This window comes from Mesocricetus auratus, unplaced genomic scaffold (genome assembly GCF_017639785.1).
Source record: "Mesocricetus auratus isolate SY011 unplaced genomic scaffold, BCM_Maur_2.0 Super-Scaffold_100007, whole genome shotgun sequence".
NCBI classification, from domain to species: domain Eukaryota; kingdom Metazoa; phylum Chordata; class Mammalia; order Rodentia; family Cricetidae; genus Mesocricetus; species Mesocricetus auratus.
Genome location: NW_024429191.1, coordinates 30,240,102 through 30,260,694, shown reverse-complemented (window position 1 = coordinate 30,260,694; position 20,593 = coordinate 30,240,102). Strand labels below are relative to the sequence as shown.

The window sequence follows — 20,593 nt, the reverse complement described above, 5'->3', positions numbered from 1 at the left end:
TCTGTGTGTGTGAGAGCCTGAATGGGTGACAGTGTGCAGCAGTCTGCAAACCTGAGTGAGTCCTCCCTTGGTGAACTGCGTTTGCAAGGGAGTCAAAGTTAACCAGAGCAAGACGGTAGCACGAGTGAGGCACTCTGGGTTAGGACACTGGCACAGGAGCCCAGTGCCAGGACAAGTGTTGCAAACAGAAGGAGCAGTAGGAACTGCAGCCCTGGGGATCATGTGATCTTTGCACTCCGAGGCCTAGACCAAATACAGAAGCCAGAACAGGGGTCTGACCCTGTTTCCACATTGTCAGCCTTCCTCAGCTCCATGATGCTCCAAAGGGAGAGGGTGTGATTAACAAATAGAAAAATAAAGCCGGAGAGGGGGAGGAGAGGGCCAGACAGACACCAGCATTCCCACCTAATTGTGTGACCTTTCCCCAGCTCAGAGTTCCTTCAGGGCCAAGTGCATAGTGCTGGATGGGATTCATTTCAAAGAGAAATGGGTCAAGGAAAATTGGAAATTTTTATAGAAAACACTTCAGGCTTGGAGCTGGCTGAAGTGTCTGCTGCCCTGCCGAAAATTTGGGGAGGCATTGGGGCTGTGGTCAGAGGTCCTCGGCGGCTCGGGGTGGGCAGAGCGCAGAGCTCCAGCCCCGGTCCTGTTTCTGAGCTGCCCTCACTCTTTTGTCTCTGCCATCATGGGGGCTGACTTCAGGGCTGGTGTTGGGACTCTCAGGAGCAGTCCACAGATGCTTATTGCTTACACCTCTGTAACACACAAAGCCCATGTGTCATTTACAGTTGTCCATGGGAGGTACCAGGTATGTGAAAGGAGCCTCACCCAGTCCTCAGGTGTGTGTGTGTGTGTGTGTGTGTGTGTGTGTGTGTGTGTGTGGTGCATGAGCAGGTGTGTGTGTGATAAATATGCATGCGTATGTGCAGGCCTGAATTTGATATCGGGTTTCTTCCTCCATCAGTCTCCACTTATGAGAGGAGGTCTCTCCCGCTGAACTGGAAGCTTGCCAATTCAGCTAGTTGATCATCAGTTTGCCCCAGGGATCCCCTATCTCCACCTCGGGAACACCTGATTACAGGTCAGGTGCCAGGTCCACCTGATGTTTTATGTGGGTAGTGGGATCCGAACCCCATCTCTCACACGTGGGGGGCCTGTGCTTTTTCCACCCTGCCATAGCCCAGCCCTCTGAAATGTGCTCTGAGTAGACCCAGGAAGTCCTGTCCCCAGGGTAAGTGCTATCTACATGCAGAGTTGTCCCCAGAGACCTAGAGCATCTCTTCCAGGAATTGGCATCTGCTGTGTTGGAGACCTGCAGCGAGCAGACCTGGCCAGTCAAAGGCCAGCATAACCACCAGACACAGCTGGCCTTATTAATTAAACTCCAGGCACACCTGTGAGCCAAACACTGCTTCATTTCTGAGCTGTGTGCTGTCTGGAAACCAGCATGGTCATTGTGTACCGCCAGGAAAGCTCTTTGGGGGACATTTGCAACCCAAATCCAGGGCAAGCAAGGCAAAGCATCGATTCATTGTGTCTGCAGAAGAGGCAGCAACGGAGAAGGGACATCGAGAGCTGAGGGGACCGGTGGTTCTGAGAGAAATGTCCCTGGAATCTTAACACTATAGCAAGACAGGGGCTCTGGACAAAGACATGGGGATATTGTTTCATGCCAACAGCAATTCAGCATTGCACCTATTTAGAGATGGGGAAACCGAGTCACCAGGGAGTGGGATGCCTTACTCAGGCCCTACAGTCACTCACTCAGCCAGGTAGGGTCTAGACAATAACACTCTACCCTCCACCAAGCTGGATCCCACACAGTGCTGTGTCCTCCACCAAACTGTCCCCATGCTTGCTGGGAGCAGCTGTGAAAGCTGAGGCGACTCCGCCAAGAGACACCAGTCATTTTTAAGAGCTGTCTCTTGCATCTGAGTTGGGGCTACAGCCAAGCCAGGGCTGAGATTGTCATCCTCTAGGTGACATTGGTCATCTATCCAGGAACCAACAATCCAAGACTTCCCCAGGCTATTGTCTCCTGGTTGTACTTACCCTAACCCAGAGCCCACAGAATCATAGGAGGAAGGAAGTCAGGGACAGAAGGCCTGAGGCACAGGAATGGTTAAATCCAAGCAGGAGACAGAAGAGAGCAACCAAGCACACAGGACTGTCAGGCAGAATGCCAGGCATAGACTATTGTGGGGACTGAGTGTTGCCCGCTCCCTGCCCCTATCTTATCTCTATTGAGGGATGAGGTGGGCCTGAGCTGCTTCTGCCTCTATGACCTAGGAAGTAAATACAAGGCAGCACTCCCACACCACAGACCCCAACCCAGGAAACCAGCCCGGACAGCAGGCTGGGTCCCGCCAACTCTGCTGACAGCTCTGGCCCCAGACAACTCAGGGCCTCGGGGAATGTGCAGCCTCCGGCTCTCCCAGAGGCAGCTCCTGCCCACTCTGCCCAGCGTGAGGCCACGTCACCCCCCTGGCATCTCCCAAAGTTCTCCCAAGGGCCCAGCCTACAGGATAGGCGCACTGTGGCGTCTGCCAAGGGTGTGCTCAGCTCTGAAATATGCCTCCCTGCGCCCAGGCCAGCTGCTTCAGGTTTCACAACTACTGCTCTCCTTGGGTCCCCAAATTTCAGGAACGGGGGGCAGGGGGTTGAGAGGGTGCTGAGTTCCCGGTCCAGTGCAATGAGCTGACCATGGACAGCATGACAGAGCCTGGAAGCAAATCGCACACGAGAGACCTGGGCCCCAGGGCTCTGGCAAGAAGTTCAAGAAATGGCTAGGTTGAGACACACAAAGGGGGCCTGGTGTGGGTACATGAACCAAGGCAGGGACTCAGTCCCAAAGCCAGCCAAAGCCTCCTTTTGCCTTCCTCTGTGACCCCAGGGGTCATCACTTAGGCACGTGGCCTGAATCATCGCTCCTAGGATGTCCACAACTTATCCCCCAGAATCCACCGTCATTCCCTTCTAAGTCCAAAGCAATTGCAAATGAGATTAGACTGAGCACCTTGAGATGGGGAGACTGTCCAAGATTATTTTAGAAGAGGAAGACTTGGCTTCAGTAGCAGAAGCAGCAATAGGATTACAGAGATCAGCATGATACGGCCACCAGCCAAGGGAGGAAGGCAGCCACAGGGCTGATGTTGGGAGAGGCCGGGAAAGCTCTCACAGCCCCAGAGCTCTGGGAGACTGCATTGAGCTGTTTGAAGCCCCTGAGTTTGTTGTGCTATTGCAAAGGCCACAAAAGGCTGTAGGACAGAATGGCCCCCTCATCTGGTTGTCTGCGCCCCTCCCCCCCCACCTGTCTCAGCTCTCTCAAATCTTCCATGCTCCCCACTGCCCAGACCGCTCCCTACACCTCACATCCACACGGAACTGAGTCCTGGTGATCTGCCTGCTGGAGAACTCACACCTCCTTTCCCATCCAGAGGCTCATCTAGACGGCCTCTGCTCTCTTACCCTCTTCCTCTCTGCCCCACCCCCATGGCATCCCTACCTCCAACCTCCAGCACACTGCAGCCTGAGCAGGCTTGCCAAAGTGCAGGATGCTTGGTCAGATCCCAAGAGACCTCTTATGGCATGCAGGCCACTGTTCAGATCCTGGGACAGCTGTAGCTACATGCCCCACCAAGCCCCTGGGCTGCCTCATCCCACCCCCCCACTTTACCCTGCATGGCTCCCTGCAGCCTGGAAATCTCCTATCTGAGCCTAAGGAGAGGTAACATGATGAAGTCTGGTCAGAAGGGGTTGGCTTCCCAGTCTAGGGGAAGGGCTGGCTATGGGCCAACAGGTGGAGACTTTTCGGCCACACTCAGCCACGTGGAGGAACCACTCGGTGGGGACACCTCATCCTCTCTCTGCAAGCTCGACTTGGCAGCAGCAGGGCAAAGTAGCTCCTGCAGCGTGGAGCCTCCTCTGCCCATCAGGGAGGACACCCAAGTCTGACAGCAGCGGGCAGAGGCTTGGCACCCGCTGCTTCTGAAGAGGAGGCGGCAGCCAAGGTCACTGGCACAGGACTGTCTGACTTCTCTCAGTCCTGGGGCAGTGTGTACAGCTGGGCTTGAGGGCACAGCAACCCAGAAGCAGGTTCCCGGGGCAGGAACTACCTGCCTCATTTACATCCCAAGGTATAGCCAGGGGGACCCCAGGGAAGCAGCCCAACAGGAAGGAAAGAAACTGCTTCAACCTCTGCATCTCAGAAGCCTTGGCCAATAGGAGGGGCCTGTTTTATTTGGTCCATACGGTGCTTTTCTGAAATTTGAAACCACATTCCAAAACGCCGGAGAGTTCTCATAAAAATTATTGCCTGAATTCTCTTGATGCTAAGCTATTCAGTTGCCCTAGATCCATGAGCTACCTACAAAAGCAAGGTCAAGAGAAGTAAGAAGCACGTACATGAGGGCTTGAGTTTAATCCACAGTACTGGGAAGGGGGGAGGGGGTAAGAGCCAGCCCAGGAATGGGTTTTGTTGTTGTTCGCTGCTGTTTTCATTGAAGGACTCTGAATTCGCAGCTTTTGTCTTAATGGTGGGACACTGTGCAGATAGCTCTGTATGGATGACAGGGAGATCAAATATCCAGACTATGACACAGGGATCTTCATAAAATCCCAAGTTCAGTAGAGAAACAGCCTTTGATGCTCATGCGGAGAGTGAAGCCAGCTGCTCTGTGTATGTGGCCTCATCTGTCTGGCCTTCCCAGGTGTGGGGTGACATCTGGCTAAGGCTGGATCAAGTGACTCCTGTGCGTGGGTGCTCCACGGAGTGCCATGCACTACATACTCCACTCAGATTCGTCTCCTGCACTTACTTTGCTGAAAGGGAGTCCCTGGAGATGCGGAGTTCTGACTTTTGTGACCTGTCACTGGTCCCTTCCATGACAGAACAATGCTTATCAGGTGTGATTAGATCAAGGATCTTGAGATGGGAGCTGCTCCTGGGTTACCCAGAGGAAACCTAAATAAAATCGACCTTTCAATGGAAGCAAAGGGAGGTAGGGCACAGACGCAGACAGAGGAAGAGCAGTGACATGCAGGCAGCCTCTGGCGTGATGTGGCCTCAAGCCAAGGGAAGCCAGAAGCCCAGAGCCTGAAGAGACAGTGGACAAATTCCCTCCTAGCATCTCCAGAGGCAATGTGGCCCTGCCCACGTCTCCATTTCAGCTCAGTGACAGTGATCTGTGGCTGTTGGTCCCCCAAAGTATGACATAATGTGTGTTTATCCAGTGTTCCACAGCTGTCTTATGCTTAAGAGCAAGTTACATGCCAAGATCACCCAGTTCCAAGTGCAGAGCGGGTCTTCTGGCCCAGCCGGGGCTTCAGCTTTTGCTCTCACAAGTCCTGGCTCCCTCTTCAAGAACTCCAGACAAAGATGAGAGATGGCAGCTAGGGCAAGGTCTAAGGATGGACCCAGAATTCACACCTTTGTTGACACATGGGTTTCCCCTTTCCTGCCGTCTTGACTTCCCCCTACCTTTCAGCACTTATTGGGATGTCTTGAACCCATACCCTGTGGTTGCTTTGGGCAAACCCACAGCAGTCCGAGCTCTCACTGGGAGAGTCTGGGCCTGCAGCCCAGGACTGAGGTCTAGGATACAGCTTTGGACAGTTTGGTCTCCTCCAATAACCAGTCCTCATCCACCCTACCCTCCAGCACAGCTTCACCCTAGCCTGGGCAGTTGGCCTTTTCCAGCCTGCATCAGTCAGGTTCCTACCAGATCCCCTGCTTTGGTTTCGGTGTGCCACTTTTTGGTTTCCTGCCTCAAGATGTGACCTCTCTTGCTTCAACATGTAGTACTGCTGCTGGCCATAAAGTACTCAACAGAGACCTGACCAATAGGAGCACCTGATCTTGGACTTTCAGCCTCCAAAAGTATCAGCTAAATAAACCTCCTTTCCTGATAAAGTTACCCTGACTCATGTATTTTATTATAGTAACCAAAGCATAAAATGGGCTAATAAAGTGCCTTGGTGCCTGCATCTACTATGTGTTACTATAACAAAATACATGAGGTAGGTATTGAGGTTTATTTGGCTTGTGATGTTCACTGGCATTGTGCTAGTATCTTCATGCATACCCCGTTGGTTGAGTCACAACACAGTGGGAGAGACAGAGGGGCTGTGTGTAAGAGATCAAGTATGTGTCATGAGCTCAGTTTATAAAAATCTGCACTTATAGGAATGAATTCACTCCTGAGCCCTAACCAACTCCATGAGTCCCCCAATGAGAGCAGAGCATCCACAAGATAGCCCCCAGTCCCCTGATGAGGGCAGAGACTCCACAAACTAGCCCCCAGTCCCCTGATGAGGGCAGAGATTCCACAAGCTAGCCCCAAGTTCTCTGATAAGGGTAGACACTCCACAAGCTAGCCCCAAGTCCCCTGATGAGGGCAGAGACTCCACAAGCTAGCCCCAAGACTTCTGATAAGGGTAGACACTCCACAAGCTAGCCCCAAGTCCTCTGATAAGGGTAGACACTCCACAAACTAGCCCCAAGTCCCCTGATGAGGGCAGAGATTCCACAAGCTAGCCCCAAGTTCTCTGATAAGGGTAGACACACCACAAGCTAGCCCCCAGTCCCCTGATGAGGGCAGAGACTCCACAATCTAGCCCCACCTCCTAACAGTTCTGCCTCCTTAGCCTAGCTTCCTAGGGGCCAAGCTTTGAGGACAGTCTATAGACTCTCCTACACACATACACACACACACACACACACACACACACACACACACACACACACACACACACACACACGCACGCACGCAAAGCCTTTGCCTTGAGGGTCTTGGGCCTCTTAAGATATGCTGGCTTGCTATCTGCAGCCATGGGACACAGATTTTATAAGTTCCAATTGTCGCTCTGCTCCTTGTCAAGGCCCAAGCTGATGGAAAGCTGAGGTCACCCTGGGCCCTTGGCCCAGCTCTGGCATAAACTGTCTGGACCCCCTCCAGCCAGTGAGTCCACCTTAGCCAGGGGTCATTTGGGAACCATCAGACACATTCAGGGAGTTACAGGGTCTCATCATGTTGACGCTGGATAGGAAGGCTCAGAAGGGAGACAACGCCCAGGGCATAGGCCTGTGGTCTGGAGCTATAGTCCAGGACTCCCATCTACACTCACACACAGCCTGAGCTCCTGGCTGGAGCGCCTGAGACTGTGGCCTTGTGTTCAGCCTTAGACAGATTCACCTCCTCCTATGAGACTGATGGCCAGGCCCCACCCACCCTCCTTCCAGCTCAGCTTCATCCTGACCTGGGCAGTCGATCTCTCCCAGCGCCATTTATCTGGGGTCAGTGGTTTCTGGGTTGATTCTCAAATTCCTCTCCCTATGTTCTCAGCCCCAAGTTCTCATTAGGGATGTGTGTATGGGATCACGAGGCAAAGGGACTACTCAACAGAAGACGCCAAAACTAAGCACAGTCCAGAAAACAACACCAAGCCAGCTAGAGCACTGGGGGAAGGGCCCCAGGGCAGGAAGATAAGCCCAATGTGGAATCTGGGATTGGAGGCACAGCCAAGGGCACCCAGCCAGCTCCACAGTGCAGGCTCTACCTCACCCAGCCTGAGCCCAAGGGTGGGGAGAAAGAGGCCAGAACCACCCAGCCTCTTCCAGGGCAGGCTAGCCCTATTGGAAGAAGCATCAAGGCTAAAATGGCTTGCCCTGAGCTCTCTGAGACTGACTTTGCTAATCATTATCAGCTGTTATAAGGGAACAAAAGCTAACTTTGTCCAAAGGCTGGCAAGGGAGTGATGCCAGGAGAAGGCCTCCCTCCAGGTCTGGGGCACTTCCTCTGCCCACTTTCCCTCCAGCTACTCTCATGCAGGAAAGCCCAAGGGTGGGAGTAAGGATAAGGCTTGGGGAAGGCCCCCGGAAGCCCTGCTGTTGACAGCTAAGGTAGACGGCTATTCGTTACCAGGGAAGAAGAGGCAGCCAGAAACAGTGATTATCTCCAGGGAACACTAGTTTGCCCACAAACAATTCCTTTACTAAGGTCCCTGACACAGTGTCTTAAAATTAAAACGGTCCCCTGCCATGCTGTGCCCAATTGATCTGTCAAACCAGATTGTCAGAGGGAACTAAAATAAATGAGCTGGAGTTCCCTTAGAGGATCGGGGCGATTTCAGTGAATCATAGCACAGGAAGGGGGCTGGTCAGTCAGGGGCATCTGCTCACTAGATGCCTGCAAATGTGCCTGACCCAACATTCTGGGTTCCCTGGCCATGGCTGTCCCCCTCCCCCACTTCATGACTTTTCTTAGCCTGGGGTCCAGGTCTAAGACTGAGGGCTAAGCACCCAAATGCCCAGATGCCCAGCTGCCTGGCAAAAGCACATGCAAGGAGGTCTCATCTACACACCGGGACCCTGGAACCTGCAAGAGCACTTTAGATCCTGTCCCAGACCCCCTCACAATCCAGTACCCCAAATCCAGAGACCTCTGGGGTGGGTCAGGCTGTGTTGGCAAGATTTGTGAGGCTACAGCCAGATGCCTGTCAGTCACTCAGGCCACTCAGTAGCTCCTCCCATATTCCTGGCCCCAAAGCACCCTGTGATTCTAAGTTAAAAATAGTAAGACCCTGTGAGTGGGTGTGGAAGACACTGAGGTTGTTGGGGCTACTCTGGAGTCTTTTCAAGGTGTGTCCTGGGGTGGGGGGGGTGTAGAGAAAGAATGCTCATGGCCTTCTCTTTTGAGTGAGCATGGAAACTCTGGGATAGAAGCAGGTACCATCCCAGAGACCGCAGCAGTACGGGAACAGGAAACAGGGGCTGTCTGGAGGGCACAAGACACTGTCTGGACTGACACAGCTCCCTCCTGTTCCCCAGATGGACCACTGGACAGTCTTCTCTTCCCTCTGTGAGGATCCTAGACCTGTAAGCAGTGGGGACCTCCACTATTGGTTACCCATGTGTGCTCAGAGCAGAGCTCTCTGCCTCAACACCCCAGCACCCCATATGCCATGCATCCAGCCAGGCAGGGGACTGACTCCTTCCTGAGCCAGTAAGGCTGAGCTCAGCTTCAGCCTCCAATCAGGCCTGCAGAAGGAGACCTGAGTTTCCCTGGGAACCAGCAACAGTCAATCAGGAGACATTCTGTGCTCCCACCCCTCCCAGCCTTCCCTTCTACAGCAGCCTTACCTGTGTCCAGGACCTGTGGTCCCACCAGAGGAGGGGGCTTGGGGGTGGGCGGTCGGCGATACACCACGTGCACTCGGCCTTGTTCAGCCTCCTGGTCCGTCTGCCCCCTCTCCAGAGGCTCAATAAAGAACTCCTCCTCCTCCATACGGATCAGACCAGCCTGCAGAGGCAAAGTGGAGAAGTTCAGACTAGCACAGGGACAGATGAGGGAGAGCAGCAAGGAGGAGGGTCCCCTGGGGTAGTACCTCCTTCTGGAATGTCAACATCTGGAGGAGGATGCAGGCAGGGAGCCCTCATCTGCTCAGACTTAACTCTGAAGCCTGAGCTGTAGGAAGGTGCTGAGCCCTATATTCCTTCCAGAAAAGTCTTTCTAAAGTCCAAAATGTCAAGAGTAGCCTGAGGGAGTTCAAGTATAGCTGCAGTCCTGTATGTGGGCCTAGGAGACCACAAATAGTGCATCAAATACAGGCCACCACCAGGGACGGTCATTCCAAGACAGGTCAAAATCATCAACCAAGAACTGCATCTACTCACAGACACCTTCAGTCCAGTGCAAACTATACTTCTCAAGAGAGAGGGGTGGGGGACCTCAAACCAACCGTGCAGTTTAGCATGCCCCGGCCAGGACTTCTAGGCCCTGCCTCCACTTCTTTTTTTTGTTGTTGTTTTTGTTTTTTGTTTTTTTTTTTGTTTTTTGAGACAGGGTTTCTCTGTGGCTTTGGAGGCTGACCTGGAACTCACTCTGTAGACCAGGCTGGCCTCGAACTCACAGAGATCCGCCTGCCTCTGCCTCCCAAGTGCTGGGATTAAAAGCAGTGCTGAAATTAGAGATGTTGCCACCATGCCCTATTCTGGGGATTCAAACCCGAGCTAGGCAAGCTGTCTGCCCACCGAGCGTTCATGCCAGCGCAGATGTGGGGGGTCGGAGGACAATCTCCAATGCCTTCCTATCTCGCTTAAACAGTCCCTTTGTGGTATTTACACCAAATATGTCAAACTAGTTGGACTTCGAACTTTTGGGGATTCTCCTGCCTCCTCCCTGCCCACGCCCCCCCCCAACCTTCCCATAGCTTGCTAGGATTATAGACACCCACACTATCACACCCAGCTACACGCAGATCCTGGAGATTTGAACTCGAGCTCTCATGTTTTGCACAGGAAGTGTTTTTACTCAGGGAGCCATCTCTAAAGACCCAAAGAATACTTTTTTTTTGAGACAGGGTTTCTCTGTATTGTTTTGGAGGCTGTCCTGGAACTCGCTCTGTCAACCAGACTGGCCTTGAACTCACAGAGATCCTCCTGCCTCTGCCTCCCGAGTGCTGGGATTAAAAGCGTGAGCCACCAACGCCTGGCCTCCAAAGAATACTTTTTAATATTGTGAATCCAACCACTAAAATGATGAGATTTCAGCTTTTAAAACGAAATTCCAGGAACTGCAGGCATGGCTCCATGATTTAAGAGTGCCTGCTCCTCTTGCAGGGTGTGTTAGACTTCTCACAACATCCGGGAACTCCAGCCCCAGGAGATCCAATGTCTTCTAGTCTCCAAGGACAACCACATTTACATGGACATACCCCCATACAGACACATGCGTACACTAACTAAAAATACATCTTAAAATAAAATGAAATCTTAAAAGGAAAATGTGTCTTTTCTTGGAAAACAGTTTTGACCAAATTAAGCTACACCCTCCCCAGCCATGGACATACAAAAGACATACATCCCTGTGGCTGGCCACAGTTCTATGCATCCTCCCCTCCCTCTGTCCACCCTCACCCTGAGATCAGACTCTACAACACGTATTAATTGTATGGGGCTTCCTGCTGGACCCTCTGGCTACATTCAGGTTGCTATGTTCTGTGCCACTCAAGGCTGTCAGCCTGCACCTGCTTGAGTCTCACCTTGGTCACTAGGTTATGCGTGAACACAGCTGAGCCTCTGACCCCAAACTTGCCATACACGAGTGTGGGAGTTCCTGCTGCCATCTCCCATCTGGGCTACCTGGTAATAAACCCCTATTCTCTCTTTCACATCTGGCTCAGAGCCTCCCAAAGATCCTTTCTCTGATGCAGTCACCTGGTGCCACCCGGGTCACCTGCCCCTCATCCACTCTGGTTCCCACACTTTGCTTCTTTCGTCTGTCATCCGTAAGTCCTAAGTCCACCACAGCATACAATTGCGACCCATTGGGGAATTTGCACAGCTTCTACTGATTGTTCAGATTTAAGATGCAGGGGAGTCCACACCAGTGGCAGAGCCTCAGGTTCTTTCAAATAACCATAAGGGCTGGTGTTTCTGTTGCTTGAACTTAGCTGGCATTGGCTAGGGTTCCCTGCCCAGTGCCTGGTATCACCCATCCAGATGTTCAGAGACTATTAGCACCCCCTAAATAACTCAAATGGCATCTGTCATATCATCACCCTGACCATGAGAGCCAGAGTATAGGCCATCGTCCTTTCCCCTGACCTCAGGGAGCCCTGTGGGTCCTGTACTATTGCCAGCTGGGAGCTCTGAGGACAGCAGTGCAGCTGTCACTCTGATGGGGCCTGCTAAGCATTTGCCATGAGTCTAGTGTAGGATGCTAGGTGCAGCCATACACCTGCTGCCTTTACCTTGGGAGAACCCAGATGCCAGGGGAGAATGCCCACTGGGAAGAGTAGATCCAGTCACAGACAAAAGCTAGTGGAGCAGCCAGCTACACAGAGGACAACATCAGGACCAGACTCATGAAACAAGGATCATGTCCAGTCAAAACCTGCCCCAACCCTTCCTATCAGTCAGAAAAGTCAAAGAGGGGAACCATGTGTAGGTGAGGGACATTGCAAAAGGCCTAGAGAGAAGGGCTACCATCGATGGAACAAGCTGACTGTTGGGTGGCTGGGAGCCTGGGGAAAAGCTTATAGCATGGAATGCAGAAGAGGTCTCCGTGGGAAGGGTAGTCAGCCTGCAGGCCTCTGGGCAGGGAAGAGCTCCACGTGACTCACGGCTGCGGTGAACAGGGTAGACTGGAGGAATGCAAGTGGCTATGGGGAGCTGAGAACAAGCCGAGCGGGTGCCTGGGAGGCCGGTAGCAGGGCCCGGATGTGGCATACAGATCCCAGGAAACAAGGAAGTCAAAGACATGGGGAAAGATCTTATTCTGCTAAGAGGGAGATGTCGGCGTCAGAAGCACTTCCAGGTCTAGAGGTGATTGAAAAGTCCTCCTACCCCACTCAGCCACAGAGAGCAAATGCGATATGAAGGGGGCTCTGCAGAACAGACCCAGCTGAGGCGCTGAAGCTTGGGAGGTTCCCATGAGCGTCAGTGTGGCCCTACCACATGTCTACTCCATGTAGGTGGAGGCAGAAGAAGACAGGACATAGAAGAGGAGATGGGGAGGTGACCCTGGAGACAGAGGTCAACATGTTACAGTCATTGGGAACATCAGCAGCCACACAGAACTGGAAGAGGGAGAGCTCCGCCCTGCAGACACCTGGAGCTCAAGCAGGCTGTGCTGGCTGTAACCCTCAGCCACCAGAACTGACAGAGAATGGGTTTTGACCTTTACAAGTCATCCGTTACATCAGCAGCATCCGGAAACAATGTGCTGGGGCCCAACGGTTGGCCCGGCAAAGAGGAGCCATTCTGAGAGGCATAGAAGAGGAAAAGCAGGGGCCCCTCCAGGGTCCACTGTGTGCGGGGAGGAAGGCCAGGAGGCCATGGAAGTAGAAGGAAGCCAATGACTGTGAGGGATGAGCATTTGTTGGGAACCCTTCAGGCCCTCACACTTATGACTCATCCCTGGTTCCCAGGACACTACTAGCCCTGGTGGGGACCAAGCAAATGCTTACAGACTGAGCTGACCCCCTAGCATCAGGACATGTCCTCTGAGAGACACATGATGTTAAAGACAAGAGGGCGGTCCCCATCCACTGGTGCACCCTGAGAATGTTTACAACAGCAAGAGTCACTTCAGTGGGTGGTTCCCAAGTGTGTGGTTTTAGAGGAGACAGACATCTCAAATTCATCTCTATTGATAGACTCCTTTAAATTAGCATGGGAATTAACCCCTGTGGGGTTAACAGAGGACACTCTAAGCTGGGAGTCTGGTTTACTGGGTTCCTGACACCCCTCTTCTGGATGGGTAACTTCGGACAGGATGCCAAAGCTCTCTGGGCCTCCAGTTCCTCAGCTGTAAGTGGGGTGGTCTGTCACCCCGTGTCCTACCACCATTGTTACAGAAAGCCTATGAGGCTGGGCATCCTTAGAACCAGAGCACACATTGTTGGTGGACCTCAAGTCACGATGCTCATGTATCCTGCTGGCTTTCCAATGAGGAGACTAAGGCTTGGGGATGAAGAGGCTTTCCGGGGATGCACAGAGTCTAGGAACCAGAGCTCAGGTCTCCCTGAAAGGGCTTCTCATGGGCGGAATCCTAGGACAGATCAGTCCTACTGAGGCAACTAGAGAGGGACACTAGGACATCATGTCCGCACTGAGCAACCCCCACTTCTGGAAAAACCCTGGCATCTCAGGCTGGGAGACAGGTGCAGAACAGCCCTGGGCCCTGAGGACCATGCCTGACCAGATGAGGAGGATGTGGCTGATGGACAGCAGGGACTGACTGAAACCTCCCCTCAGATCATAGGTCAGACTCCTCTGCTTCAACAACCCTCCTAGCGGAAGGCCTCGGGTTGGAAGCAAGGCATGGTGTCATCTCGATGTCATGATTGGGAGGCCAGAGCCCAAGCTGCGTGGGTGGGAACCCTTAGAATCATCCACACGAAAGGCAATAAAACCCTGGGTCACCTGGTCCTGGGTATATCCCTGGGTTCATATGCTCCTTCAGCAGTTGTGCAAGGGAAAGGACAATTGATCCATTTAACAACCAAGAAACTGGAGACCCAGGGAACACTGGCATCTGGCCTAAGGTCACTCAGCCAGATAGAGAGGATACTGGGGACCCAGAGATAAAACTGAGATAAGTATAAAGCGTGAAGCCAATTTACTCAGGCTTTTTGATGAGACTGGAGCCCTCAACTTGACAGTACTCTCAGACAGAGGTACTTGACATGTTTCTTGACAACTAGGATCTTATAGACCATCTCTGTTGGATACCATGAAATACACACATATATCATATCAATGAGCCTGTGTAGAACTACCCGCCAAAACCAGTGGATGATCACTGAAGAGACCATCACCTAGCCACCATGGTCACTGGTCACTTCCAACATAAAGTGGCTACCCACTTCCAAAGCCAATAGAGGACCATTTCCTAAGTCAATGGGTGACTATCTCCAAGACTAATGTGTGAATACAATGGGAAAGCATCTACAAACCAATGCGTGGCCAATCCCACACCAATGCATGACCCCACCTGACAATAGACTATAACCATCCCCAATACCAACGGATGACCACTGAAGATCAATGACAATCTCTCTAAGGAGAGATGATCACCCAAGACCAATGGGTGACGGTGATAACTGGTCTTGTCAACTGTATGGGGCTTAGAATCACCATGGAAATGAATATTTATACTGGTCTGCCAGAGATCATCTAGATTAGATGAAGAGAGACAGGAAGACCCACCTCAAATGTGGGTGCTCCTGTGCCACACACTGGAGTCCTGGCCTGAGGCAAAAGGAGAAAGTGCACTCATCATTCTCTGCTTCCTGACTGAGGGCATCAAGTCACCAGCAGCCTCAAGATCCTTCTACCATGACATGCCTGCAGTTATGGACTGTAATGTGAGCCAAAATAAGCCTTTCTTTCCATAAGCTGATTTTGTCAGGTCTTTTGTCACAACAACCAGGCAAGTAACTAATACAATGACTATGCCTAAACTCAAAGGCTCCCTGCCTCAAAGACCAAGGGTTGATCATCTCCAAGCCAATGGGTAACCAGCCTGAGTCTAGTCACTGATCACCCTGAGGTCATCAATGGACCTTCCCCCAAGACCACTAACCTAACTAATGCCACACAAGGGGCTCATTCCAAAGAAAGCAGTGTTCATCAACAGAATGCCAGAGGATCAATGGTTTAGTATGCATCCCAGAACCAGCTGTCTAAAACCCGGCAGAGGAAAATTGACAAGGGGACAAAGTACTCTATGAGCTAATTTTTGCTGTTTTTTTCCAGGACTTTGATTTCCTGCTGCCAGTGACAAGTGTATCTGTTTTTACATGTAATTATTATTAATAAAAATCAATTCCCTCTCCCAACTCAATAAACATTAAAAGGATCCCTCAAACACACCAACCTGGATAGCATCCTTCTGGGAGTCTGCTAGTGGCCTGTGTCCTACCCAATGCCTATCCAGCCTGGGGAGTACCCTGTTGTTGGGCCCCAGCCCCATGGGGTCTCTGTGAGTTGCTGGTCAGCCTACAAGTGCAACTTGTTTTCCAGTCCAAGTGCTTTCTGTTTTCTAGTCCTGGCTTACTGCCCTGGCCTTGACCCTCTGACATCAACATTCAGCAGGAGGAAAACAACCATCTCTTCTACCTGGGGTTTTTCCACTGTGCTGTAAACCTGTATATAAAGCTCCTCCCTCTTACAAGAGGGAGACCTCTTAGCACTTGCAATGTACACTCACACACACACTCTCCTGGCAATAAAGGCTACACATGCATTCTCTTAGGACAAACAAATGGACGTCTTGTCTCTCTTTTCCTGATACCCTGGACTTGCTTGTGGCGCGGGCGCCGCAATTGGAGGTTCCACTGAGATCCAGAGAGACTTGGAAAGACTGGGAAAGATTGGCCAGAAAGAAGACCCGGGAGAGGAGAGACTCAAGAAAGAAAAGAATTAAAAACAGATACCTCAACTTCCAACTGTAAAATTGAATGGTCAAATCTCCAGGCTTTGCTTGAGAGATCACCTTCTAAGGAGAAGGTGGATTGGGTTAAATCTCCAGGCCTTTGCCTGACACCAAGGTCAGGAAAGAAAGGGGAACCTGAGAGATCACCCTAGGTTGGAGGGTGGATTGGATTAAATCTCCAGGCCTTTGCCTGACACCAAGGTCAGGAAAGAAAGGGGAACCTGAGAGATCACCCTCAGTTGGAGGATGGATTAAAAGTGGGTAAATTGAAAATTGGTAACAGTTAATAAAGGAGGTACTGATATTAACTAAAAGAAAAGGAAAAGTATATAGAATGAAAAATACACAGAGAGTCTGGATACTGTGTACAGTTGTGGTGTCTTTAAATTGTTTAATTGCTGAGAAAGAAACAAAAACTGCTAAAAGACAATTGATTATTAATGTTGCTAAATTAATCCAACTTGCATGTTTTAAAAATGCTTTGACTTCTAAATTTAAATATAAGGACAGGTTACTTGGGAAAAGAATTTCTGCTTTTGTTTCCACAGAACATAAAAAGCTGTGGGTTCCTTCCAGACTAGTATGGTTTGATGAAGCAAGACCACCTGAAGCAGTGCCCCAGGTGATCCAACACCTAAAACAGCTGAGATGGTGCAGCCTTACAGACCACAAAAACAAGGACTTCAACAGGTTTCTGGGTTTTGATTTTTTTGTCATGATTCCCATGGTATTTCAGCGCCCCTTAACAGCAGGAAGTAGTTTGGAAAGAACGACGCCCACATCCCCAAATATTGTTTATAAATGTTTGTTTTTGTATACTAAGATTAACATTAACGTCCTAGTCACCTGAGATAGGTGCTAATTTATATATAAAGAAGGGGGGAGATGTTGGGCCACAGCCCCATGGGGTCTCTGTGAGTTGCTGGTCAGCCTACAAGTGCAACTTGTTTTCCAGTCCAAGTGCTTTCTGTTTTCTAGTCCTGGCTTACTGCCCTGGCCTTGACCCTCTGACATCAACATTCAGCAGGAGGAAAACAACCATCTCTTTTACCTGGGGTTTTTCCACTGTGCTGTAAACCTGTATATAAAGCTCCTCCCTCTTACAAGAGGGAGACCTCTTAGCACTTGCAATGTACACTCACACACACACTCTCCTGGCAATAAAGGCTACACATGCATTCTCTTAGGACAAACAAATGGACGTCTTGTCTCTCTTTTCCTGATACCCCGGACTTGTTTGTGGCGCTGGCGCCACACCCTGTTGGGAGTCTGTTGGTGGCCAATGTCCTACCCCATGCCTGTCCAGCCTGGTGTCTTACAGAAGGCCTCGTACCCTGGCCCCGACTCTCGTTAATCAAGACTGTGATTGTTTGTCAAACCCAAACAGGTTTTCTACTGTGGCGTGGAAGGAAGCTCCCACAGAGGACTTAGTCTCGTGCCTCAGAGTTACTGCAAGTGCCTAGAGCCCAGCCACACTTTGGACACCAAGTCAAGTTGCCAGTGTTCAGATCTCAGCAAATGACACAGCGAGACTTGACCTCTTTTTCCTCTACGTGCAGCTTCTTTGCTATTTGACTGATGGTGATGCAGCCACTGGAAATGGAAATTAAAAGTTAAAAATGTATTACAATCCAAAGTTATCCTCTGCTACTTTGAATTTTTAAGCATTTGAAACTATGACATGCTCCAAGCTGGGGTATGGTAGGAAACCCCAGCAAGTGGGCATCTTACTCCCGTGGGTAAAGCTGGCTGCTCGCCCTCAGTGCCTCCTCCAATGGGAGCCAGAAGCTGCAGACTTCCTGTGCATGCATGCTTCCAACCAGGCCTGTGTCTTAAACTCATCACTTCTGCAACTTCCAGCTAAAGAACTATCATGTGTTTATCCGACTTGTGCTACTGACAATCAAGAGAGAACAGGGACTGGGACATGGCTTAGTAGACAAGAGTGCTCACTCTGCAAGCATGAAATCCTGAGTTCAAATCCCCAGCACAAAAAGTCAGCATCAACTGTATGTAATTCCAGGATCGAGGAGGAGGGAACAAGTGGAACCAAAGAGCTCATTGGCTGACCCTGTCTCAAAGCAATGATGCAGAATGACAAATGAAGATATTTGATGTCCTGCTCCAGCCTACACCTGCATGCACACAGCTAGCACACTGGCACACTGCACCTGCCCCTCTCTCACACCCCCCCACAGATACAGGGGGAAGGGGACATACAAAGAACAGAAAGAATAGTAAAGAAAGACTGGCCCAAAACTAGAGCGAAGCTGACTTGGATGAAGGCTGTGGCCGACAGCATCAACTTCAGCTCCCTGTTATTCCCAAACTCAGCTTGTTCTAAAACACACACACACACACACACACACACACACACACACACACACACACACACTTTGTGCTTGCCACCAGGATCTTCCAACATGAATATATCTGGCAAGGTTTCTGCCCATAAAACTATTAGCTCCCAGAAGATCCAGTTGGCCCATCCACCATTCACCACGCAACCTCCCTTCAGGGGCAAGCTGAGTCTGCTGCTGGCCTAAGAGGGAGCAGTACCCGATCAGACCCGCCACTCCTGGGGCACCTCCTAGCAAAGCCTGCTCAGTCTGACACTGCTTGCCCTCTCAGAAGCTGAGGGAAGAGCAGAATGACCAGTCACAAAGTGTGTGTTAGCTGTGACCAGAATACCAAGAGAGCATCTTAAAGGGGAAAAGGCCTATTTTTGGCTCACAGGTGTAGAAGGTCTAGTGCACACAGTTGTCCCCAACAAGATGGCAGGAGTGTGAGACAAAGGAGCTTCCTCAACACTTAGGGACAGGAAGTAAATGGTAAGGAAAGGCCAAGAACCAGGTATAGCCTCCAAAGGAGCACTCCCAGGGAATCCCCACTTAAAGTTTCCAGGACCTTCCAAAATAACACCACTGGCTGAAGACCAAGTATTTAACGTGTGGGCTTCTGAGAAATGTTTCCTGTTCACACGGCAGGCTGCATCTGACTTAAGCCACTCCCTTGAAGCCAGAGAGCATTCTGGCTAGCTCTGCATCTTAGGCAGTGGTTCTGCACATTGATCCCCCATTTTGTTTTCTAAAAGGGTAAGAGCTGCATGTGGAAGGGGTGGGCAAGGGCTGGGCGAGCACTGTGTGGAAGTATGGTAGGGGTGGGCCAGCACAATCCATGGAGTGAGAAGACATTTGTCCCCCCATCCCCCACCCCCTCCTCTATTAGCTCCTGATTTGTGCCTTCTGGAGCAGCCCCTTCTGGAAAGGTCCATTTGTAGAGCGTCCTTGTACTGGAGTCCATGTTTGCCCAGCTCTCTCAGGATTTTTAAAAAAGTATTTGTTGTTTGTTTGTTTGTTTGGGGGACATGCATGTGCCACAATGCACATTGTCAGTCCAGGGGATTGAACTCAGGTCATCAGGCTTGTGCAGCATTTGGGGTAGACCGGTGTGGTCCTTGCCAGGTGCCAGCCACTCTGCTTCTTCCCATAGAGCAATTCCTCTTCGTGCCTCATTCTTCCCAGAAAGTGAAGAGATATGGCTGGCCCGAGTTCCTCGGGCTTCACTGCAATGGAGTGGCTGGGACAGAGCTGCCTGAGATGGACAGAGCCCTGGAGACTTGGCTTGTCGGGCCTCGTTCCCCGTCTGGACCTAACTTCACGTCCTCTGGGACTTTTACTCCTCTGTTGATCTAAACTGGCCCAGTTGGTTTCTGGGGTTCAGATGAAGATGTCCACAGCACTGCATCTAGTGATCAATTAGATGTACACTTTGAAGGGCCAGGTGGAGCGAGTGACGGGCAGGGAGACCTGGACACAGAGCCAGGAGACAGGTTTCAAATACCTGCCATGGGTCTGCCCTCCCCTCTTCTGCAAAGAGAGGGGCCAGGGCAGTGACTTCCGACCTTTGTCACCTCTCTAAGCCTAACAGGACCAAGCACAGCTCCAGGGAGCAGGGTGAGCAGGAAGCCAACCAACTGAAAACCAGAACCGTACCCATCTCTTCCCACTGCCTGCAAGATGAAGGCTAAGTTCATCTCCTGGTGTGTGGGGCCTACCAACAGAACTACAGCAGCCACCCCTCTGCCCCTGAGAAGATGCCCACACATCCTTCCCCCTCTACACTTAACCTCCTGCTGTACCTCAATGCCAGTGGCCCTGCTCTCCATTCCCTGGGCACTTGGTATCACTGAAGGGACCTCTGTGGGCCAGACATGGTGATGGAAATTCAAACACCACTAAAATCGTACAGGCAGGCAGAATGCCTCATTTATAGAGGCCTCTCAGGTGCAAAGAAGTGAAGCCACCAATTCAAATTTCCCTGCGGGGAACAGACAAGCTGAAGATGTGTCCAACATAGATGGTCAAAATGCAGCCTCTCATATCCCATCAGGATTTGTGTCTTACCCAATGTTATTGAATTCCAGCCAAATACCTTTATCTGCTAAGACCTCAAGTCTGAATCATGATCTCCACTTGAAATATATATGGTCGTAGTGACTGGGGAGGGGCCGGTGGGTAAACGTGCTGCTACACCAATTTGAGTTCTAGAACTCGTTGAGAAGCCAGGAGTGGCTATGTGTCCCTAGACAGATGGATGGATAGGGTTTGGCGGCCACTAGACAAGCCTGGGTTCGGTGAGAGACCCTGTCT

The 20,593-nt window shown here is 51.2% G+C and overlaps 1 protein-coding gene across 2 annotated transcripts in view; it reads right to left on the bottom strand.

Annotated features, from left to right (window-relative positions):
* The window catches only part of Adamts2 (ADAM metallopeptidase with thrombospondin type 1 motif 2), a 202,095-nt gene that overhangs the window by 124,822 nt on the left and 56,680 nt on the right, over positions 1 to 20,593 (bottom strand). For both annotated transcript variants that reach the window (XR_005878190.1, XM_040748534.1), the window contains exon 3: positions 9,140 to 9,299. Coding sequence is in view for 1 of the 2 variants with exons in the window: in XM_040748534.1 (XP_040604468.1) it covers positions 9,140 to 9,299 (160 nt within the window). In the remaining variant the exon portion in view is untranslated. The remainder of the gene's footprint in view (positions 1 to 9,139; positions 9,300 to 20,593) is intronic.